A 23,592-nucleotide genomic window follows, 5' to 3' on the forward strand; every position below is an offset into this window, starting at 1 on the left:
GAGACATCCTGTGAGTTCAGTAGGGTAAGTTTTATCTCAATTGCACAAATAGGATAACACGTTCAGATAAGTTAATGGCTCTCTCAAGGTGTTTCAACTAGTAAGGGGTACAGCCATGATTGAAGCTGAGTTCTTCAGAATGCTACTCCAGTACTATCTGTCTTATACCAACACAATGACAATGCTCTTCTGACTAAAAGAGTCATCAAAACTCTCCTCTTCACCAAGAACGGTATAACCCATTCAGATGCCACGGGTAGAAGCATGCTCTAAAGAAAGATTCAGCAGATCCTACAACACCGTCTCCAAAATTTCTAGGTATCCCTTGGATTCCTTTTAATTTGTGGTGGTTCTTTTAACACAATAACCTTCCCTCAAAAACTGGTTCCCAAGGGCTTCCCTGGTGGCGTAGTGGTTGGGAGTCCGCCCGCCGATGCAGGGGACACGGATTCATGCCCCGGTCTGGGAGGATCCCACGTGCCGCGGAGCGGCTGAGCCCGTGAGCCATGGCCGCTGGGCCTGCGCGTCCGGAGCCTGTGCTCCGCAACGGGAGAGGCCACAGCAGTGAGAGGCCCGCATACCGCCAAAAAAAAAAAACAAAAAAAAAACTGGTTCCCTTTCCTGGCTTATTCTTGTTATGGTATCATCATTCTCTGTTACTCTGACTTAAAATTTTGGTGTCATTGTTCTCTTTCTGGACTCCAAGTCCTACTGATTCTTCAAATTCTTTTTTTTTTTTTAACACCTCCATTGCTGCAATGCTAGTTCAAGTTCTTATTACTTTGTGTACGAGAAAACTCTAACTAAAATCTCTACTTTTCCTCCCCTTTTTTGTACAAAGCATAGGTAGACAAATCTACCCAAAAATTTGGGGTGGTTTCTTAAGGACTAAAGAATAAAGGGAAGAAAAGCCTGAAACTTATTTTCAAAGTCTTTCTTAACCATTCCCAGTACCTTCCATGTCACTCCAATCTCTTCTGCTTTCAACTACCAATGCTCAAACAATCACTAAAGCAAAATTAGTTTGATTACTGTTTTCTCAAAAAGGTTTGCTCTTCCACCTGTTTCATTCCCACATCCAGTCACTGATCCAATATATCTACTTTCTAATATTACTCAGAATTTGTGTCATATCTGGTTTTTCTCTTTCTCTTAATTCATGCTGTGGTCATTCTGCACTTGGACTACTCCATTAATCTTCTGACATCCTGATTTAAGCCTCTCCCATTATAATATTTCATTCTACACAATATCACGTTAGCTTTCAAAAGCCAAAATACTGGGTCATTCCTTTACTTTAAAACCTTCAATAGTAATAATGGTGATGGCTACCATTAGTTGAGTACTTACCATGTGTCAGGCCAGGCACTGCGGTACAAATTTTACATGAATTGTCTCTATTAATCCTTCAAAAATCCCATATTATTAACTCTATTTTGCAGATGAGAAAATTGAGGTTTGGTGATATTAAGTATCTTGTCCTCAGTGAAAAGGCTAAAGTAGAACTAGGTTCAAACCCAGGCAGTCTCACTCCAGAGGCTTAATCATCCAGTGTTCTTAATCATCCAGAGGCTATACTGCTTAGCTTAAGTTTCAGATCCTCAATTTCGTGTACAAAAAATCCTTTCCAACTTCATCTCCTGCTTGCCAAGAACTTTACACAATACTGTCACACATTTCATGCTTTTTTCAAATTCCATGCCTTTCTGTTGCTGTTTTCTCTACCAGAAAATATTTTCTCTATCGCAGCCCTACCTTATATCTGGAGAAATTCTACTCATCCTTTAAGGCTCCGCTCAAAACATAATCCTTTCAGTAAAGTTTCCCTCCAATTAAGACAGTTAATTCCTTTTTTACAGCTCCAACAGCACTTTGTATCTAATTCATTATATTATTTATTTGCAATAATGTCTCCCCCACCAGACTGCCTCCAAGAGAATCTATCTTACTTAATTCAATTCTGTATCCCTAATGCCTAGTATTATGTCTGGTACAAAGCACATACTCGATAAATGTTGCACAAATAAATGTTCCCAATCTTTTGCTTATTTGAATCTTACCCATCCTTCAAGGCCTCTTTCCTCCCATACAAACCCTTGCTAGACCACTCCAGTCCAGAATCCTCACTACCTCCTTTGAACTCAGCTTGCTGGGTCTGCCACTTATCTGGCAATTATTAATCACACCCAGCCTTATGACATAAATGATTAACTTTTCATGAGTGCTTATTTCCCCAAGGACCAAGACTGTATTTTACCTTTCACACTTCTGTTGTTTCCCTACAGTTTTTAGCTATACAGCAGGTACTAAATAAATATTTGCTATTTGATTACTTTGAATTTCCAAAATAAATTTTACATACCATACAAGGATGCCAATTAGCTTTAGCTTATTTCATCTCTGTGTATAAATAAACATTTTTATAACGAAATGAAGTCATATGATTGGCACTAAAACACACCTCATCTAATAAATCAAAATTCTTTCACCAAACTTTTCCTTATAACTCTTGCCAATTCATTCAATAGCTCTGAACCTAAAGCTTTTGCCTCACTACTGAGCAGCTGTATTTCCTCCTTGGCATTTTCCAAGATGACTTGTTGCCAGTGTTCTCTTTCCTTCTCATGCGCATTCTCTCTCTCTCTCTCTCTCCCTCTCTCTCTCTCTCTCTCACACACACAATATTCTCTGTTCCTTTGCTTTCTCTAGGACACATGGTACTGAAGATTTATTTTAGTATGTTGAACAGTTTAACGAAGGTGGAAAGAAAAAGAAAAATCATTTTCAAGAGTTATCTTTTTTAGATAGGTAAGTCCACAAAATAGCTTTTGTAAACAAAAATTAAAATTCAAGTTGCTTTAAAATATAATGAAAGGGGCTTCCCTGGTGGCGCAGTGGTTGAGAGTCCGCCTGCCGATGCAGGGGATACGGGTTCGTGCCCCGGTCTGGGAAGATCCCTCATGCCGCGGAGAGGCTGGGCCCGTGAGCCATGGTCGCTGAGCCTGCGCGTCCGGAGCCTGTGCTCCGCAATGGGAGAGGCCACAACAGTGAGAGGCCCGTGTACAGCAAAAAATAATAATAATAATAAAATAAAATAAAATAAAATAAAATATAATGAAATAGAACTAGTAAAAAACATTGAAGTAGCTATGTGACCCCAAGACCTATGTGGATCATCTAAAAATCTGTAATGAAAATAAGCAATCCTAATAAAGCTAAGGTACTGGAAAACACGTTAGCCTCAGGTTTATAAGCAGGGCAGCTGGCAAGAGAACCTAAATGAATCATAAGGCTGCCCATCAGATATATAATAGCTAAAAAACTTACAAAGCACACTCTTTAGCATTTTGGTTCAATCTGGAAGTCTGATAATTTAAGAGATAAGGATAATATAACCTATGAAATAAAGAAAACACGTTGAATGCAAAAGAGAGTCACATTGTGGGTGCCAAAATGAACATATACACAATACAGACAATGCATTCTAAGCGATAAAGGTGAATTTTTGTATCAGGAGTAATAGATTTAATAATCTCAAGGGATAATCTAGTTTTACAAATCTGGGACCTCATCTATACAGCAAAAAGTACATTTTAAAAGTATCTGGAAAGAAAAGGAAGTGCCTGAACAATTCAGGTCAAGCAAATTTCCGGGCAAGGAGGGAGAGCAATATACATAAATTCAGGGGTTTATACTTAAATTACACACACAAATTTTGCTGATGTGTCAATAAGGCATTCACGCCAATACAATCAGCTGTTTTTCCTAGTTTGTTTCTATTTTCTTATTTTCAACTTCCTATCTTAGCTAAAGATAGAAAAATGCTTAACAGAAAATTGTCAAGAGGGCATACTATCTCACCTAAACCACTTGGGCTACACCAACTTTCAAACAGAATTTGACCAGAGCCAGCAGCTGGAGCAGGCTCAGAACTGAACTGCTTTAACTAGCCAGGAAACCTAATCATCCATAATCAGGGATATGGAATTACCACTAATAATTTCAGTGAATAGATAATTTATACATGAATCACCTATAGTATTCCAAGATCTCAAACTTCACATGATGTGAATTTCAGGCATTTGATATTAAACACAGAAAGACCTATTTCCCCTTCAAAACCTATGTGACCATAAAATATAGGCCTCCTGACTAGAAGTGTAAGAATATAAAATTTAGAGACCACAAGGAAAAGTTTCAGGGAGTAAAAGACTACTTGTATTCAACGTCAACGATGGTCTCCATAACTTACTACTATGAAATGGTACTGATGCAAAACTAGCACATACTGGACTTAAAAGAAATCTGGGGCTTCCCTGGTGGCGCAGTGGTTGAGAATCTGCCTGCCGATGCAGGGGACACGGGTTCGTGCCCCGGTCCGGGAAGATCCCACATGCCGCGGAGGGGCTAGGCCCGTGAGCCATGGCCACTGAGCCTGCGCGTCCGGAGCCTGTGCTCCGCAACGGGAGAGGCCACAACAGTGAGAGGCCCGCGTACCGCAAAAAAAAAAAAAAAAAAAAGGAAAAGGAAAAAAAAAGAAATCTGGATTCTTAACAAGTTAAACCTAAGTTGAACTAGCACTGTGGTCATATATCTTCAAGAAGCTGGTGTTCTTTGTCATCAAATGCAACATTAGAGTACAATTATTGACTGAGAAAGACAAGAAAAGCTTGAAGACGAAATCTAAAAGGAGATTTCTGTACGAAAGATAAGTTTCCCAGTAACTTCCAAGGAAGCCAGAGACTCCATGAGCAGCACAAACCAGTCTGTTGCACACTATATCTAAAGCATGTGATCCATATCAGTCATTTCAACTAGCTAACAAATTCCATGAAGAAATGAAAGTTGTCTTGAAGAATATACTACAAAGCACATGAGATCTTATATCCATGAGCTCTACTAAACTGTAATTTTCTTACCAACAAACTCCTATTTACCTAAATCAAATGACTTTTATTTCATACCAATAAACTGCAAACATGACTGTGTCTTGCATTCAAAACTCACCCCTAAGGAATATGCCTTATGTCTGGAATCTTATTTTTACTGTATTAAAGCAGTACAAGGGAAATATTACCACATATTTGACAAGAAACAAGAAGATTCACAAGCATAAGGAGAGCATAAACTCACTGTTCAGCAATGTGACTGGTTGTCCCATCTAATAGTAGGCTGAAAAGTACCCAGGGAAATTAACAGACAGCACAAGTATACTGTCAGCAAATTAACAGGCAGCCCATGTCTCCTATTCCCACCCCCACAGAACTTCAGGATTTCACGATAGGATGAATGCCTGAACTACCAATCTTTTTTCTTTCTCTTTTCTAAAAGATTTCTCAGGACAAGGATTCCATAAACTCTTTTTTAAGTTCATTCCAATAACTGGCCTGAACAGATATACTATTAAGTTTTTTAAATTATCTACATAGCCTAGATACAAATTAGTGTTATTATTATTAAAGGAGACTCGAATTGACAAATTAAAATTAAAAAAACACAAAGGAAAAAGTTTTTCTTGTTTTTAAATATTTTAATGAAAACATATCTTGTCAGATTTCCAAAACTGGGCTAACAGTGTTTACATTGTGCCAATATACTTAAGAAGCTGAATGAAATAAATAAATAAATAAAAGAAGTATCTATCTTTCAGAAATAAATGTGATACAATAAGGAAACCTTTATTCTAAAATGATTTCAATTTATTGACCAAGCTACAGGATAAAGAAAAATCATTTGAAATTATGTTTTTCACCTCCGCAGCAGTGCTTGAAGTTGATGGGCTCTCCCAGAGAGCGTGGAAATCTTAAGCAACTCTCAATTAGCCCTCAATTTCTCTATTTTAAATTAATCTGCTGGCCTGTGGTCGTTAAACAACCATAAATTCTGCACCAGCTGAGAAATATTTAATTTTTTCTTCTAGGGGGAGTGTGTGGGTGTCTGCCTTCAAAGGAGGGCTAACCTCTCTTGGCCTTTGGCCAAAGAGTGTTGACGGTTTTCTACGTAAATGCTTCTTCCTATCCCTGAAGATTTTTTCTCTTTTATGCTGTCTTTTTTCCATCTATTCTGCACTTAAAGCCGGGGCCCCCAAATTCTGGCTCGTCCCTTCACCCTTGTCCGATCCCATACAGTTCCCCCAATTTCCGCGCGGGGTGACACCTGAGGGCCGAGCGCGAACCCCTGCGGCTGGCGCTAACTAGGCGCGAATAGGGCAGACGGCTGTCATTGGGGGAGCAGACATGGGCCAAAGCCGAGGTGATTTCTGACTGCTCATCGCCCGGCCCCGCGTGGCTGAAGGTCTCCGAGACCCTCGGTCCGCCCCGGCAAGCCAGGCGTGCAGCTGTCGCGGTGCAGGAAGCTAATCGCGGCCTCTGGGCCGCTTGTGACAGACCGGGCAGGAAAAGAAAGGGGCTCACTGCGACTAGTAGCCTCACCCCTTCGGCTAGGAGACCCCCAGAGCGAAACCCCGCCTCGGCCAGAAGGCAAGCGAGAGACCGCGGAGCCGCCGCCACCGACTCAGCCCAGCCCAGCAGGGGCCCGCCCAGGGGCCACTCCCCAAGGGAGGCAGCCAGTCATTCGCCCGCCCTTCCGGGCCCGCTCCGGAGGGGACGGTCTCCCGCCCGCCCTCACACAGCTACCTCCTCAGGCCAGGCCCTCAGGGCTTCGTCCACCTCTCACCTTTGACGACTCGGTCAGCCCCGGGAGGGGGCGGCGGGGGCGGGGGTGGGGGCGGTGCAGCCCGGGCCGGCTCCGGGGCGGCCATGCTGGGCCCGGGGCTCGGCTAGGCGCTGGGCCGGGCGGGGTTGGGGGCGGGGGCGGCGGCTACCAGAGCCAAGCGGCGGCGCCGCCGGGGAACATGGCGGACCCTCTTTCCCTACAGAGGGGCTAAGACCGGCATGCACCGCGCGTGCGGGGGCGGGGGCGGAGCAGGCTCTAGGGACTTGGGCAAAATTACTGAGGCTAGGAGAGAAACGGGACGAGCCAAGGGACCAGGTGAAAATTCTGGGCAGGCAGAAACAAAAGAGTGAGAAGAGATGGCTGTCTGCATCTAGTTGCTGCGGTGAATGAGTGCTAGGGAACACGACACCGGCTTTTATGGAGCTCCCAGTAAGATGCGGAGACTTGATCAAACCTAAGAATCTCCTACTAATAGAGAAAAAATATATAACAATTTGACCACCGAATCCGGGTACTTTGGTTGGTAACTGAAAGGAGAAATAGAGGAAGCATTCTAGATTCTAGAGCAAAGCAACAGTTCAGAATGGAGTCTGAGAGAGAATCTGACTGACCTTTGTGTTTAGAGCCTGGAACTGTCAAGAGTCTGGAGGCACAGAGTAACAATGCAGGTAGAGCAGACTAGGCTCCAAGGGTTAAGAATCAAAACAGGTAAAAGGAAAGAAAGGGATGACACCAAGAGATGTTCAAAGAGTACAGAGTTCACCTGAAAAGGACACAGCCTCCCTCTTGATTCATTCAGAAAACAGAGATTACGAAGGCAGAGGAGCAAGTAGGGAATTGGAAATTAGTTCCTCATAAGAAATACCTCACAGGATATTTCTCTGCATATACAGAAATGTGGGCCCAGGTTTTCTATGGAAACTTTATAGAGACGGACACTCATGGGGAACGGAGTAGTGGGACAAAAACTGACTGTTCGGGACTTCCCTGGTGGCACAGTTGTTAAGAATCTGCCTGCCAATGCAGGGGACACGGGTTCGAGCCCTGGTCCCGGAAGATCCTACGTGGTGTGGAGCAACTAAGCCCGTGCGCCACAACTACTGAGCCTGCACTCTAGAGCCTGCGTGCCGCAACTACTGAGCCCGAGAGCCACAACTACTGAAGCCCACGCACCTAGAGCCTGTGCTCCGCAACAAGAGAAGCCACCGCAATAAGAAGCCCGAGCACCACAACAAAGAGTAGCCCCCGCTCGCCGCAACTAGAGTAAGCCCGTGCACAGCAAAGAAGACCCAGTGCAGCAAAAATAAATTAATTAATTTAAAAAAAAAGAACTGACTGTTCAATTAATAATTATTAGAAGAAGAGTGTGTGTATGACACCAGGAAAGGTACTGGATCATCAACAGAGACCAGCATATCCACTAAGATCTATGTATCTTGATGGCATAGGATTCAAGTAGCATAGGGTGAGAAATGCCTGCCCATCCTCCTGCTCAATACTACATGTGCTCAGAATCTGTTCATAATAGATGGTGATAATTAGATAAGAAGTTGTTCAAAGGTCTCAAAGAGCAGCTTTCTACCTCTTCTGTTTGTCAATCTCAGTGATCGTGAGAGCTGGGGTAAAAGAGAAGAGAAATGCCCAATGGGTATTCTTTGCAAAGGGAACTCACAAAATATTTTTTAGAGGGAGGTGAATTTGGGAGTGAGGCAGGGGTGAAAATGGATCTTTCTGGCATGGAAGTGCAATAATTCCACAGGGGAAGGGGAGCGGCAGCCACGGGAAGGAGCAAGGAAAGGATACGAGGCGCATCACAAACTTGTAGAGGGAGGGCACCAAGAGTACCTAGATCAGGAGTGAGTTTGTAAGAGGAGTTTGAATCCCCAGAAAATCTCCCTAAGGAGGGAAGGAGAGTGTTGAGTGCCTCTTGGCAGGAAAGGATAGAAAATATACTAGTGGCAATAATAACAAGGAAAGTCACTCCATATTAGGACCCATTGACTCCTACCTTGAATATATACCCTTCAACTATCCTTCAATTCCTCTTTGGCTCCTCACTTTCACTCAGTCAAAAGCCATATACAGAGCCCCAGGCCACTGGGAATTGGTATTTCTTGCTTCTCCAGGCTTCCCCACCCCAATACAAAAGAGCAAGAGCATACAAAAGGGATTAAATAGACAATTAAGTGACAAGGAATTAAATAGAACTATCTTATAGATTTATTAATGAAAAATACTTTACAAAAACAGTATGTTTGGCCCTAAAATAGTTCAGCTGACTCTCAGGGTTTACAACGGCGACTGAGCGAGTGGCAGTAATGGCTCTGCTGCTGAGGACAGGAGGGTATGTTAGTGTGCCTGACTCCATCTGTTCAGAAGAGCAATTGTTATGTTGGCAGCCTCGCATTCTAGGCCAAAAGTTTGAGGGCAGAGGAACAATCTGGGCAGGTGGGTTAGCCTGAATGATGTGGTCAAGACCAAGACTACAGGGCTACATGTCCCTCCAAGGATGGTGGATTGGGAAGACAGAAGGTCAGGTAATAGGGACAGGTGGATAAAACAAAGAAGTTGGTAATATAATAAGGAACAGAATACGAGGGCTCAGGTGGAGGTGGGGGCATAGAGTATTCAGGAATAAAATGGTGACCCTAAGATCCTAAGGAATGGCTAGTGTCCAGAGTAATATGGATTCATCTTTAAGGTGGGTCAAATAAAGCCCTAAACAGCAGCTGCTTCCTTTTGCTAGGTGAATGGAAATTGGAATTTCAAATATTCCCTCTCAAAGAGCCAGGCCTCTTTAGCAGTTCCTGGCACCCCTAGGAGAAGGTGCCAACTCTATGTTGAGATGAGACTAGCACAGCCCCAGCAGGGATGCAGGGTACCAACTCTGCTGCAATACAGTTTAACAGAGAAAGCTGTGGCTCCAGGAGAGGAAAGGGGTGACCTTTACCACCTGCTGTGCTGCAGGGCTCTAGCCCTGATCTGCTCTCTTCCAGGGGCATCTGCTAGAACAAACAGAAACTCCTCTCTCCCTGTCCTCCTGTGTCCAGATTGCAGGGTATAACTGCTTTGCCTCCAGTCATCATCTGGGGGCATATCTACTCTTCGAGGACCAGGGGCTCGAACCCCTGGAATAGGACCTGAATTCCAAGCTGACCTCAGGGGTACACGAAGACTGCTTGACGGTAGGGACACAGGGTAAACAATGGGAGGGTGGGAGGGTGAATGGAAAAGATCCTCCCAGGACTGAGCATGAAGAACCTGAAGGCCCTGGTGTCTCTCTGGTAGTGTGGCAGTGTGGGTTAGCTGAGGCTTGCACTCTGGAGTAGTCAGGAATCTGGCGCCAATATGCTGGTTGGTCTCTGACCACGCTCCCCGCGAGGCATCTGTTCTGGAACGATGGGGGAGACTCCGGTAGTTCAAAGTCCTTCCTGTGTGCTTGACCGCTTCGGAAGTTTCACCCCTGTCACACATAGCCAGAAACTGCCGGACACTCCTCGAAGTTCCTGGGAAGAGAAAAGAAACCCAACGATTGAGCATCTTCAGTAAAACCATTCTCCTTTCCAGAGGACCATTTCTGGCTGTTCCTTCCAACTCCCCACCTCTTCAAGAACATACACATAAGGGAAAGAAGGAACCTAGTTTTGCTTTTAATTTCATTTTTTAAAATTCTTAATAAACATTAAAATCAAGTCTCTTACCTCCAACCTGTGCAAATGAAACAGTCTCCTGGATGTTGCCATACTTCTATCTCACTGCACTATAATCCTTCCTCCAAAAGACAGACAGACAGACAGACACACACACACACACACACAGAGTCACACACAAATGGCTCTCTAATATTGCAAATATATGTTCTCACTGTGACAACTTTACTCTTTAGAGCCACCACTCCAAAACATCACTCAGTTTTTCTTAACATGGTATCTTCACTGAAGTTAAGCTGTGTCTGCTTACATTCTTGCTCATTCTCCAAGATCTCTGCTTTTGTTTGCACCACTCCCACATACATAATGTGGAATGCCTTTTCTATACATTGATTCCCCTTTACTTAAAAGAAACAAAATAACTAATTTTCCAAAAATCACTTCTAAACAATATTTTTCATTCTTTATTTTAAAATTCCATCAACACCTGTACTATACTTACACATATATATATCTGACTATTGAAACTCTGAGCTCTTTGAGAGCAGAAAGCTGCTTTCTTTCTCCCCTGTATTCACTGTAGCATTTGGTGCAAAACAAGTTGCAATAAATGCTGCCTGACTAATCAGATACCTCTAATAACTGTCAAAGGAGGCTGGCTACCTGGCTGTTCCACTGAGTAATATGAAGTCCATTTATCCAGAAGGCCTGCGTATCCAAAGCTCCCTAAAATTTGGACACAAATATCAACAATACTACTCTATCTTCTGTTCTAAGAATGACAACCATCCCTTGCCCTGGGGATTTACATATCCACAGACAGGTTTCTCAACCTCAGCTCTACTGATATTTTGGGCTGACAATTCTTTGTTTTGGGGGTGGGATGGGGTGTGCAAGGAAACTGCTTGTGCATTGCTGGATGTTTAGCAGCATCCCTGGCCCCTCTACCCACTAGATGCCAGTAGCACCTCCCCTTTCCCGTTGAGAATCACTGCCTTAAACTGTAGATTCGGCCCATAAGGAGGAAAAGGAACAAATCTAGCTGTGGAGGGTCAAAGCCAAAAGGATACTGTCCACCTTCCCCAGGATTGTCTGGGTCTCTATACATGGCATGGATATTCCAAGGATCTTTCCAAGTTTCCCATTCACACCTCGTCCTACTAGATCAGGGGTCCCCAACCCCTGAGCCACGGTCTGCTATCGGTCCATGGTCTGTTAGGAACCAGGCCACACAGCAGGAGGTGAGCAGCAAGGGAGCAAGCGAAGCTTCATCAGTATTTACAGCCGCTCCCCATCACTCGCTTTACCGCTGGAGCTCTGCCTCCTGTCAGCATTATGGCGAGCTGTATAATTATTTCATTATATATTACAATGTAATAGTAATAGAAGTAAAATGCACAATAAATGTAATGCGCTTGAATCATCCCCAAACCATCCCCCCTGGCCCTCCCATCTGTGGAAAAATTGTCTTCCACGAAGCTGGTCCCTGGTGCCAAAAAGGTTGGGGACTGCTGTCCTAGACCATTGCTCATCTGAGACTCGGGATGGAAGGAGAGGAAACTAGCTGATAGAGATGACACTTCCTGTTTTGGGGGATCCTAAAGACTGGGTATTAACTCCCCTTGGTCACTTAAAAGCATACCCTATCATGACTGAAGCAATTCATTTTCATGGGTAGTTAGGTTCTGGGAGCTCTGGTCTAGACCATGTTGCCCAAGAAATGATTTAATCATAATTCATCTAGATCAGTGCTTCATCTTTAAAGCAGTAATTCATATCCCTTTACAACCCCACCTGTGACCCCTCTTCCCCCACCCCCCAACAGGTGTACTGATTTGATTCTTCCAAGTCCCTGGAAATGTACCACATTCCAGCACATAATAGTAGATTGGGGGGAGAGTTACCTGGGGGTCTATGGGGCTCCCCTGCCACGTTGGGCATCAAGACATCTGGGGACAGGAACTGTGGTTGGGATGGGTAGAGTTGGGGACCAAGGAGAAACACAGGAGGGTCATGGATGACAGGGAGGGAAGAGGAGCTGGAACAACGGTGCCCGGTTTCCAAAGGCTTTTTCCTCGCGTTTGATGAATCCTTATAATGAGACAAGACAAAAAAACATAGAGATGAGGATTAACACACAGCAGGATATGGCTGGGTAAACAGTGAGGAAAGCAGGGGGAGATGGAAGGAACTAGAGTACAAGCATTCCTTAATCTAGAGAGGGACCCAATTTACTTGTCACTCTCCCTATCAGCCCCTCTAGGAAACATCCTGACCACTATGAACTGGAGACACCAAACTATAGATTCTCGTCCCTTAATCTATCTTCCTCATAACCCTCACCTTCCCAAACTTAACATCACGGTCTTTAGCAAACTCCTTAATGCTAATAGTAGAATTAGAAAGACTGTGATAGAAATTTAAAAATAGAGAAGAGGGGAATTCCCTGGCGGTCCAGGACTATGTGCTTTCATTGCCAAGGGCGCGGGTTCAATCCCTGGTCAGGGAATGAAGATCCCACAAGCTGCTCAGCATGGCTAAAAAAAAAAAAAAAAAAAAAAAAGTAACAAAAGCCTCTAAAAAAAATACATAATTAAAAATTTAAAAATTAAGAAATTAAAAATAGAGAAGAAATGAGAGAAATTCAGAAAGTCTGAGAGATTGAAAAAGAAAATTCTACACTCTCTATAAATATTGGGAACTAATATATATCTCCCTAAATGTACAATCAAAAACTCTCTATTCCATCTTTCCCATTACTGCTACACTCTACAGTCTCCACTTTGATGCTGCCTGTCAAGTTTGTACCCATTGATGCTTATGACCTGCTCTATACTCCATTCAACATTCGCTTCTCTGGCAAAATCTCAGAAATATCCCCTTTAACATATGAAACACGAATATGTCCAAAATTGAACCAACATTCTTCCAAACTCCTCCTCCTGGTACTGTATTTTCTTGTCACCTAGACTCAAATGTTGACACTGCCCTTGATTTTGCACTTTTCTTCCACAATTCCATTAGTTGCCTATGCCATGTAATGTCATTTCTACCTATAGGTTTTATATTTAAACTCAATTGGACCACTGCAGCAGCCTCCAATTTAGTCTTCCTCCAGCCCACTACCTCCTTAGTGCAGCCTGCAAGTTCCTATGTGATATGGCAATGCTGATCTTTCTCATTTTATCTCCTACCATTCCTGTGCCTTTTACACTCTAACCTGCTTAACATTCCTCAAACACACCAAGCTCATTCCACCTCAGGTCCTTTACACTCTGCGTTTCTGTTACCGGGAATGTTCTTCCCGTGGCTTACACCTTCATGTCACTGAGGTCTCTGATCAAATGTTACTTTCTTAGAGCTGATTTCCCTCACTACTCTATCAAAAATAGCCCTGAGAATAACCACTATTACCTCTTTACTCCTTATCCTCTTCCTTTGTTTTATTCTTCTTTATCACACATTGTCTGGGGTTTACTTGTTTATTGTCTTTCTCTCCTAGTAGAATACATTTTTCACTCCAGTATCCCCAGCACCTTGAACAGCTCCTGGAACATTACAGGCACTTAATAAATAATATATTAAATAAAATCATCTATATGCCAGTATATCTTATTTCCTTTACTAGATTGTAAGATATTTTGTGTTGTTCCATCAGTGTGTGCTCATAGCACCTAACAACAGCATGGCACATGGCAGGCATTTACCACATAGCATAAGGACCAGGTGCTAGTCCTCTCGGCATGTGACACAGCCATAGAAGAAAGAGACACCACTCTTCACTGGTTTCCCTTCTATCTCTCTGGTCTCTTTTACCAAGTCTCCTTTTGGGATTCTTCAGAAGAACCACCTTAAATCTGATACTCTTCAGGGATATGTCCTGGTTCCTCGCCTCTTTTTGTAATACTCTTTTCCTCTTTTTTAGTGGCTATGATTCCCGAATCTCAATTTCAAGTTTATATGTCTCACACCCAAAGGCCTACCAGATACCTATCTCCACTCAAGCTTAATATATCCAAAATTGCAGATATCTCTCCCCCCAAATATATTCCTGCTTCTCCTCCCTCAAATATTATCATTATCAACCTACAATTCCTAGATATTATCCTTGATTCTCCTTTCCCCATATCCAGGCAAGTAGGTATCAAACACATTAATTTTTACTTCCTAATTGGCTCTCCAGTATGTCCACTTCTATCCTCCCAAACTCCTTACTGTGGTTCGTGATATGACCCTTGTTTATAGTCTTTCTAGTCTCACTTGTCAATACTCTCCATCCTTCCCTCACCAGACGCTAATCATGCCATACCAATGAGCTTCTTTTAACTCAGTTAATGTCTGCTTCAGGTCCCTTTTTCTGCTACATTCTTTTTACTTCCTGCAGGAAGACTTCCCTGATTCTTCAAGCCTGGTTTAGATGTCCCCTCTATTATGCTTCCATAGCATTAAATTCTATCATATTATATTACAATTGTTTGTTTATCTGTCTCCCCCAGTAGACTGTAAAGTCATGAGAGCAGGGACTGTATCTAGCTCACTCACCACCATTTCCCCAGCATCTGGCACAATACCTAGAACATAAGCTCAAAAAGCATTTGTTTAAAAGAAGGAATTGGGACTTCCCTGGCGGTCCAGTGGTTAAGACTTCGCCTTCCAATGCAGGGGTTGTGGGTTCGATCCCTGGCAGGGAGCTAAGATCCCACAGGCCTCGTGACCAAAAAACCAAAACATAAAACAGAAGCAATTTTGTAACAAATTTAATAAAGACTTTAAAAAAATGGTCCACATCAAAAAAAAAAAAAAAAAAGAATGAATCAGTGAATAAATGAATGATACAGAAGCCAGGACAAAGGAAGCCAACTCTCCTAGGAAAATAACAATTCGCCATTAAAGGTATATGAGAACAAATATTGGGAAGAAAAGACCATCTTTTCCAAAAAGAATGGCCAACTGTTCAGAGCTCTTTAGAAACTTATGAGCAATAAACTGGAAAAAATGACTACCTCTAGGGAAAGAAGTTGGATCTGAAGAAGTGGTGGAAGAGACAGGTTTTTTTTTTGTACCTTTTAATTTTTATATCACATTTTTAAGACCTGTTTTTTAGTATTTATCAAACTGACCTGGTGAGCACACTTCAATGTACTGGTGCTTTGTGTCCTGACCCCTACTGTAATAAAAATTCAACTTGCCTTGGGCAAGTGTGTGAAATTCTCAAAAGGCACGTTTTAGAAACCCAACCACTGAAACTATTTGAGTTTGCTGATCTCTGCTGACTTGGGTGTCCCTGTCCTTTTCATATACAGATTACTGTATTAATGCCGTATGAAAAGCCCCAAGGATGAGGATTTTAAATCATTTTCCTTCTCTTGCTAATGTACATGCTTCATTTCAGCTTGAAAGCACACTGGACCCCACTCAGTCATGTACTAGGATGGGGAAGAAAAGGCAAAAAAATACTCCATCCCATCTCTTCTCTTCTTCCTTTGATTAGTACAGTGGGTTCTGACCCAGTCAGCAGCAGTGGCTTCTCCGAGACTCCTCTTGAGGCTGCTAGTACTCTTCTCATCCCGGGGAAGCCTATAATACACCTTCCAGAACTGCTACAGAGAAGGAACATTCTTCTAGGCTCCAAGTAACTGTGTGTCAAGAAAATAATGACTATGTGTCCCCATTTTTGCTGAGTGTATATGGCTTTCCCCCAGATTACAACCTTCAGTTTCTCCTGCCCCTTCACCTGCAGTATATTTTTACCTAGCAAGAGAAAGAGCATGCTCTGAATAGATAGACCCTGATTCTACTTACAAAACTGTGGGAAGAGACTGGGACCTCCTCCCTCTCTGAGACAACGGTGCCACTGAGACTGCGTGAGATGCGCCGAAAGTTCTCTGCACCATACTGATCATCCTCCCCACACTCCCTGCTGGGGCCTCGGCCAGGTGCAGCCTTCAAACACACAGACACACACAGGCAGACACATAACACCAGACCTGTGGTTTTCCCACAGACACTGTCCCGAGGGATATGGGAGAGAATAGGGTAAGACTCACTAGTAGATATCTGAATTAGACGTATTTAAAAGGTAGTGGCCATGTGGCAATCTCCTCTCACTCAAAAGAAGCCCAATCTGGGACAAAGTGAGAGAGTAGCATTGACATATATACACTACCAAATGTAAAATAGATAGCTAGTGGGAAGCAGCCACATAGCACAGGGAGATCAGCTCGGTGCTTTGTGACCACCTAGAGGGGTGGGATAGGGAGGGTGGGAGGGAGACAAAAGAGGGAGGGGATATGGGGATATATGTATATGTATAGCTGATTCACTGTTATACAGCAGAAACTAACCCAACATTGTAAAGCAATTATACTCCAATAAAGATGTTAAAAAAAAGAAGAAAAAAAAAGAAGCCCAATCATAGACCTTCTTCTCTTCCAACAGCCCCACATTACCATGCCGCTGCTTTACCACCAACCCTACCACTCATATCTCTCCATAATTCTTTCCCAACACATCACCCCATGCCCAAAACTTTAGCACCTGAGGTAGCTACCTGAGAAGTAGACACTGTATTGGCTCCATGGAGACTTTGCTCCATTTCTGCTGTTGGGGTCTTTGAGAGATCAAGGCCAGGGGCTGAGCGCAACCTCCTCCCTACACCATCTGTAGAGCCTGAGGAGGAAAACATAAATACAAGTTGAAGCCATCTCTTCTCCTGGAGTCTAAACTCAGTCTGGCAGCACAAAACTCAGGAATTCTTGTTTCATTAAATAACAAATATGCATCTCTGAATCCACTGGAGGATGGGCTCCTGGAATGTAGAAACAGGAGTTTCAGAATATGGATAGCTTCCTATAAGGCCATAAGGATCTCAAAACACAGGGCTTGAAGAACCTTGTTGAGAAAGGGCTCTGTGGACAGATAGCTGAATAGGAAATATAATCAGCTTTGCTTCTGTCAGCCTTGGGCCCAAGACTTATAATACATACAGAGGAAATTATCTGATATAGTGATTCTCCAGAGTATCTGTGATGACAAAGGAACTATTATCTCCAGTCGGGTTAGGAATTGAAAATTATCATAGTAATCACATATTAAACCGCCTCATTTTACAAAGCAGGAAAATGAGTTCCAGGATCTGACAAGTAGTAAGTAGTTTAACCAGGATTAAAACTCAAGTCTCTGCATTTACACTTCCAGTTATATACTATGAGCAGGAGCTCTTCAGCAACATTTTGTATGTGCAGTGCTCTTTTATTTCCCCCATTAGCTTCTCTCTTTTATTCACTTAAATTCTAAACAAATTCTAAATGTTTATCTCTTCCTCAAAATCTTTTTTTTTTTTTTGAATTTATTAATTAATTTATTTATTTTTGCTGCGTTGGGTCTTCATTTCTGTGTAAGGGCTTTCTCTAATTGTGGCAAGCGGGGGCCACTCTTCATCGCGGTGCGCGGGCCTCTCATTATCACGGCCTCTCTCGTTGTGGAGCACAAGCTTTAGACGCGCAGGCTCAGTAGTTGTGGCTCACAGGCCTAGTTGCTCCGTGGCATGTGGGATCCTCCCAGACCAGGGCACGAACCTGTATCCCCTGCATTAGCAGGCAGATTCTCAACCACTGCGCCACCAGGGAAGCCCTCTTCCTCAAAATCTTGCGAGACTATTAAGAGATGAGCTGCTCCAAACTGGATATGTGACTCCCAAGGGGCTCGCCCCAATACAACTAATTAAGCCTTCCATTCTGAAAATGCACACATCCTTGACCTACATTTGATATATATGTCTATTGCCAATTCATGTCTTGATTTGATATTTTGATTCTAATATGTGTCCCTGGCTAAAGCATGATATTACTGATACTAAGCTAGAAGGCCAGTTATTTTCAATATTTCCTTCTGCTTAAATGCAGTGGTTCCAATACTACCTCAGATTCATCTAGAACTTTAAAAAAATACAGCTTTGTGTACCTCTCTGCAGACCTACTGAATCAGAATCTTTCTGGTTGGAGCCTGGGAATATTTATTTTTAAAAGGTTTCCACAAAAAGTGTGGGAGAATATCCTCAAACATTGTTGGAGAAAATGTGAAATGTTATAGTCTTCCTAAAAAGCAATCTAGAGATAACCATTAAGACTGAAAATATATTTACCCTCTTAACCAATAGTTCTACTCCTGGGAATAAGAAGCAAAACTATCTGTTTATTGCGGCCTTGTTTGTAGTGGCCAAGAACTAGAAATAAAGTAATGCCCATCTATAGCAGAATGGCTAAATACATTACACTATCCTCAATATCAAATATTGTCCAGCCACTAAAAAGAATGAATTGAGTTAAACTAGACGACTTAGAGGAATTTTCATCAAGTATTGTTGAGTTAAAGGAAAAAAAAATCTGTAATATTATCCCCAAACCAAAAAATACTATATATGTAGGTCTATATAGGATGATATGAACAGAGAAATACAGAAATATGCACATTAGATTACTGTCTGAGAAGGTGGTGGGGGATAAATGGTAGGGATTGATTTGAAGGAAGGAGAGAGAAACAAAAATTGTCTGTAATAAAAACATCATGGGAACTTCCCTGGCTGTCTAGTGGTTAAGAATCTGCCTTCCAATGAAAGGGACATGGGTTTGATCCCTGGTCAGGGAACTAAGATCCCACATGCTATGGGGCAAGTAAGCCCATGTGCCGTAACTACTGAGCATGCAGGCCACAGCTAGAGAGCCCATGTGCCACAACTACTGAGCCCACGTGCTCTGGAGCCTGCACGCTCTGGAGCCCGTGCACCACAACTACAGAGAAGCCCGCCCAGTGCAGCAAGGGGCACATGTGTCACAACGGAAGATCTTGCATGCCACAACTAAGACGTGACGCAGTCAAAAATAAAATTAAATAAATAAATAAATATAAAACAACAACAACAAAAATCATGTGTGCTATGATCTCATTTATATAAAATTATTCTGGGTTTCCTTGGTAGCGCAGTGGTTAAGAATCTGCCTGCCAATGCAGGGGACACAGGTTCGAGCCCTGGTCCAGGAAGATCCCACATGCCGCAGAACAACTAAGCCCGTGCACCACAACTACTGAGCCTGTGCTCTAGAGCCTGTGAGCCACAACTACTGAGCCCACGTGCCACAACTACTGAAGTCCATGTGCCTAGAGCCCATGCTCTGCAACAAGAGAAGTCACTGCAATGAGAAGCCCGCACACCGCAACAAAGAATAGCCCCTGCTCGCTGCAACTAGAGAAAGCCCGCGCACAGCAACAAAGACCCAATGCAGCCAAAAATAAATAAAAATAAAAATAAATAAATTTATTTAAAAAAAATAATAAAATTCTTCTTCTTTTTTAAAAAAAACCCATTCTTCAGGTGACTATGATGGGCAGCCAGATTTAAGAATTACAGCTGTAATGGTTAGAATTTGGTGCTCCTCTAATCAAGTCAAGTGTGATTCTTACCTAGTCAAGAAGGTAGCCATTGGAACCTCCTGAAGAGAGTAGACACTTATTCCTTTAAAGATACTTAAACAGAGGTGGAGGTGGCCTTCTGTAAGGAGTACTGTTGACGGGTCTTCTCGATTTGATAGAATTAAGGTGACATCTACTCACTGATCAATAGTAACAAAAAGAAAGACTACCAGACATTATGTGCTTCTTGATATGATATAAGAAGTCTAAGTACTACCTATGAAATATTCTTATTTTTAAAAAGTAAACCTGATTTTAATCAAGAATCAAGCCTCCTAACCCTAAGTACCAAGTTATAGGGAAAAAGAGGGTCTTAGGAGAACATGTTTTAAAAACAAAATGACAACAAAAAAACCTCTCCTAGAATATAATCTAAAACGTGGAAGACAAATGACCAAATTTCTTCAACAAATAAATGGCAAGGGGAAAAAAGAGACAGGAAACTTACAGGCTTAAAAAAAGCCTTGAGACACATCAACAAAATGCAATGTGTGGATCTTGTTTGGATTCTATTCGAAATAAAACAACTGTGAAAAGACATCTGTGGGACAATTGAAAAAAGTTGAATACTGGCTAGTTACTGTATTATATTAAGAAATTATTGTTAATTTTTTAGGTATAATAATATTATAGTTCTGCCTTTTAAAAAAGAGTCTTTATTTCTTAGAGATACATTCCAAACTATTTATGGAGGAAATGATATAATGTCTGGGATTTGCTTTAAAATAATCCAGTGGGGAGGGAAAGTGGCGGGGGAGAGGGAGGGGTCGCTAAATCAAAATCAGCCATCTGTTGATAATTGGCCAAGATAATCACCGTGGAAGTTAGTGATAAGAACAAGGGGGGTGGTTATAACATTTACTCTTTACTTTAGAATATATTTGAAGTCTTCCATAACAAAAAATTATTTTTTATTTTTAAGATGATATGTGGGCATCTTCAAAATACTATGAAATTTAGAATATAGGTCAAGGGCAGTGTTCACATAACTCTTTAGGAACTATAGTCATGTCAAAACTAATCTGGTTGCAAAATACCACATTCTATATGATTCTATTTATATGAAATGTCCAAAATAGGTAATCTATAGGCAGAAAATAGATTAGAGGTTTACTGGGGAGTGAATACTAATGGATACAGGATTTCTTTTGGGGGTGATGAAAAAACACTTTAACTGATTGTGGTAATGGATGGACAACTCTGTCAATATCCTAAAAACCATTGAATTGTACACTTTAAATAGGTGAATTGTCCAGTACATAAATTATATATCAATAAAGCTTTCTTTTTTTTAAAGCAATAAGTCATACAGAGAAAGAGAAATACCATAGGATAACACTTATATGTGGAATCTTTAAGAAAGCCAAACTCATAGAAACAGAGAATGGAATGGTAGTTGCCAGGAGCCAGGGGGTGGGGGGAATATAGAGATGCTGATCAAAGGGTACACATTTCCAGTTATAAGATGAATAAGTTCTAAGGATCTAATGTATAGCATGGTGACTATAGTTAACAATATTGTATTACTATATACCTGAAAGTTGCTAAGACAGTAAATCCTAAATGTTCTCACCACAAAAAAAAGAAAGATATTGTAATTAGGTATGGTGATGGCTGTGTTAACTGACTTTACTGTGGTAATCATTTTGCAATATATACATGTATCAAACCATCACACTGTTGTCCTTAAACTTATACAATGTTATACAATGTTATTTGTCAACTATATCAATAAAATTGGAGAAAAAAAGTAATTTGGTGCTTAATAAATGCTTTACAATAAGATAAAGGAAGACTCCCCTAAAGATATATTCTGTCATATATGGATCCTAATTGGTATTTTCCTTCATCGTCTACTTCTTGATTTATTCCACTGATCTCTTCTTTATTCTGCCACGTCAGTTCTGAAAGACTCAATTTAAAAAAGAGACTCTAACCAAAATAAAGCCTAGTTTGGTTTGACAAGTTATTTTGAGGACTGATTCATTAACTGGATTTTTAAAATTAGTTTCTGTTCACTATTAAGTAAAAATTAATGGTTGGTAGGTACGCTTTCATACTGTTTTCAGAAGTATAATCTTCCTGAGTTTGCCAGTATGTATCAAGAGATTTTTTTAAGTTTATAACCTTCAACTAGTTATTACCCTTCTAAAAGTTTATCCTAAGGAGTTTATCAGAAATGTGGCCAAACTCCTAAGTATAAAGATATTCATCACAGTGCTATATTATCAAAAAATTTTAAGTAACCTAAATATTCAACCACAGTAGAATGGCTGAATATATTATGGTGTATTCATATGCAGCATATTATAGTCATTAAAAGTAGTTTTTTCCAAAGGGAAAATGCTTATGGATATAATGTAAGAAATCATGGGACTAAACTATATACATATATTATAATCCAGCTTTTTGTAAAAACAAAACAAATAAATATATAGTATATATGCATAAAAAACAAAACCAGAAGCAACATGGATGGACCTAGAGATTATTATATTAAGTGAAGTAAGTCAGAGAAAGACAAATATAATATGGTATCACTTATACGTGAAATCTAAAAAAATGACACAAATAAACTTATTTACAAAACAGAAATACTATAGACTCACAGACATAGAAAACAAACTTATGGTTACCAAAGGGGAAAGAAGGGGAGGGATAAAATGGGTGTTTGGGATTAACATATACACACGACTATATATAAAATAGATAAACAACAAGGAACTTCTGCATGGCACAGGGAACTATATTCAGTATTTTGTAATAACCTATAATGGAAAAAATCTGAAAAAGAATATATATATACAAAAAAAATATATATATATATATACACACACACACACACATATATATATATATATATATGAACTAAATCACTTTGCTGTACACCTGAAACTAACACAACTTTGTAAATCAACTATACTTCAATTAAAAAAAAAAGTATGGCGCTTCCCTGGTGGCGCAGTGGTTGAGAGTCTGCCTGCCGATGCAGGGGACACAGGTTCATGCCCTGGTCCAGGAAGATCCCACATGCCGCGAAGCGGCTGGGCCCGTGAGCCATGGCCGCTGAGCCTGCGCATCCAGAGCCTGTGCTCCACAGCAGGAGAGGCCACAACAGTGAGAAGCCCGCGTATCACACACACACACACACACACACACACAAAAGTATGTCACTACACTATTGATACTATGTATAAAATAGATAACTAATGAGAACATACTGTATAGCACAGGGAATTCTACTTAGTGCACTGTGATGACCTGAATGGGAGGGAAGTCCGGAAGGGAGGGGATATATGTATATGTGTAGCTGATTCATTTTGCTGTACAGTAGAAACTAATACAACATTGTAAAGCAACTATACTCCAATAAAAATTAATTAGAAAAAAAAAAGTAAACTAGGGGAAATTTAGAAAAAAAAAAAACTATGTCAATCAGGGGTGGGGGGCGGCAACCCAAAGCCAGAAGCAAACTCATGAAACTACTGCTGGGGTTATCAATGATTTTTGTTACTTTATATATTTTCAAAACCATCTACAATAAAAAATGTTGCTATCTGGGATAACATAAGGTTTGTTTTGTTTGTAATATAATGTTTGACATTCAATTGGTTAGTTCAGTTTTAATTGCAAATATTTTTTATATGTGTTTATGATTCTTAAAATACTTGACATTTGTATATTCTTTCTCCCTTATATTAGAGAGGAAGCTAATTGAGGCAAACTCCAACTTTTCCTCATTCTTTGTAATCTTCTCATACTGCCCTGTCCTATGTATTAATACCTAAGGAGCACTTAA

General features: G+C 41.2%; 2 protein-coding genes across 4 annotated transcripts in view; both read right to left on the reverse strand.

The window, feature by feature from the left end:
* The window catches only part of PPP3CB (protein phosphatase 3 catalytic subunit beta), a gene marked incomplete at both ends in the record, with an annotated part of 47,216 nt that extends 40,456 nt beyond the window's left edge, over positions 1-6,760 (reverse strand). For all 3 annotated transcript variants that reach the window (XM_079719250.1, XM_079719251.1, XM_079719249.1), the window contains one exon: positions 6,676-6,760. In XM_079719250.1, coding sequence (XP_079575376.1) covers positions 6,676-6,760 — 85 coding nt within the window. The remainder of the gene's footprint in view (positions 1-6,675) is intronic.
* A 2,861-nt stretch (positions 6,761-9,621) lies between these two features.
* The window catches only part of USP54 (ubiquitin specific peptidase 54), a gene marked incomplete at both ends in the record, with an annotated part of 71,107 nt that continues 57,136 nt past the window's right edge, over positions 9,622-23,592 (reverse strand). The window contains 4 exon segments of the mRNA XM_079718829.1: positions 9,622-10,181; positions 12,230-12,416; positions 16,128-16,268; positions 16,876-16,994. Coding sequence (XP_079574955.1) covers positions 9,622-10,181; positions 12,230-12,416; positions 16,128-16,268; positions 16,876-16,994 — 1,007 coding nt within the window.

Source organism: Hyperoodon ampullatus (assembly GCF_949752795.1).
Source record: "Hyperoodon ampullatus genome assembly, chromosome: 1".
Lineage (NCBI taxonomy): Eukaryota > Metazoa > Chordata > Mammalia > Artiodactyla > Ziphiidae > Hyperoodon > Hyperoodon ampullatus.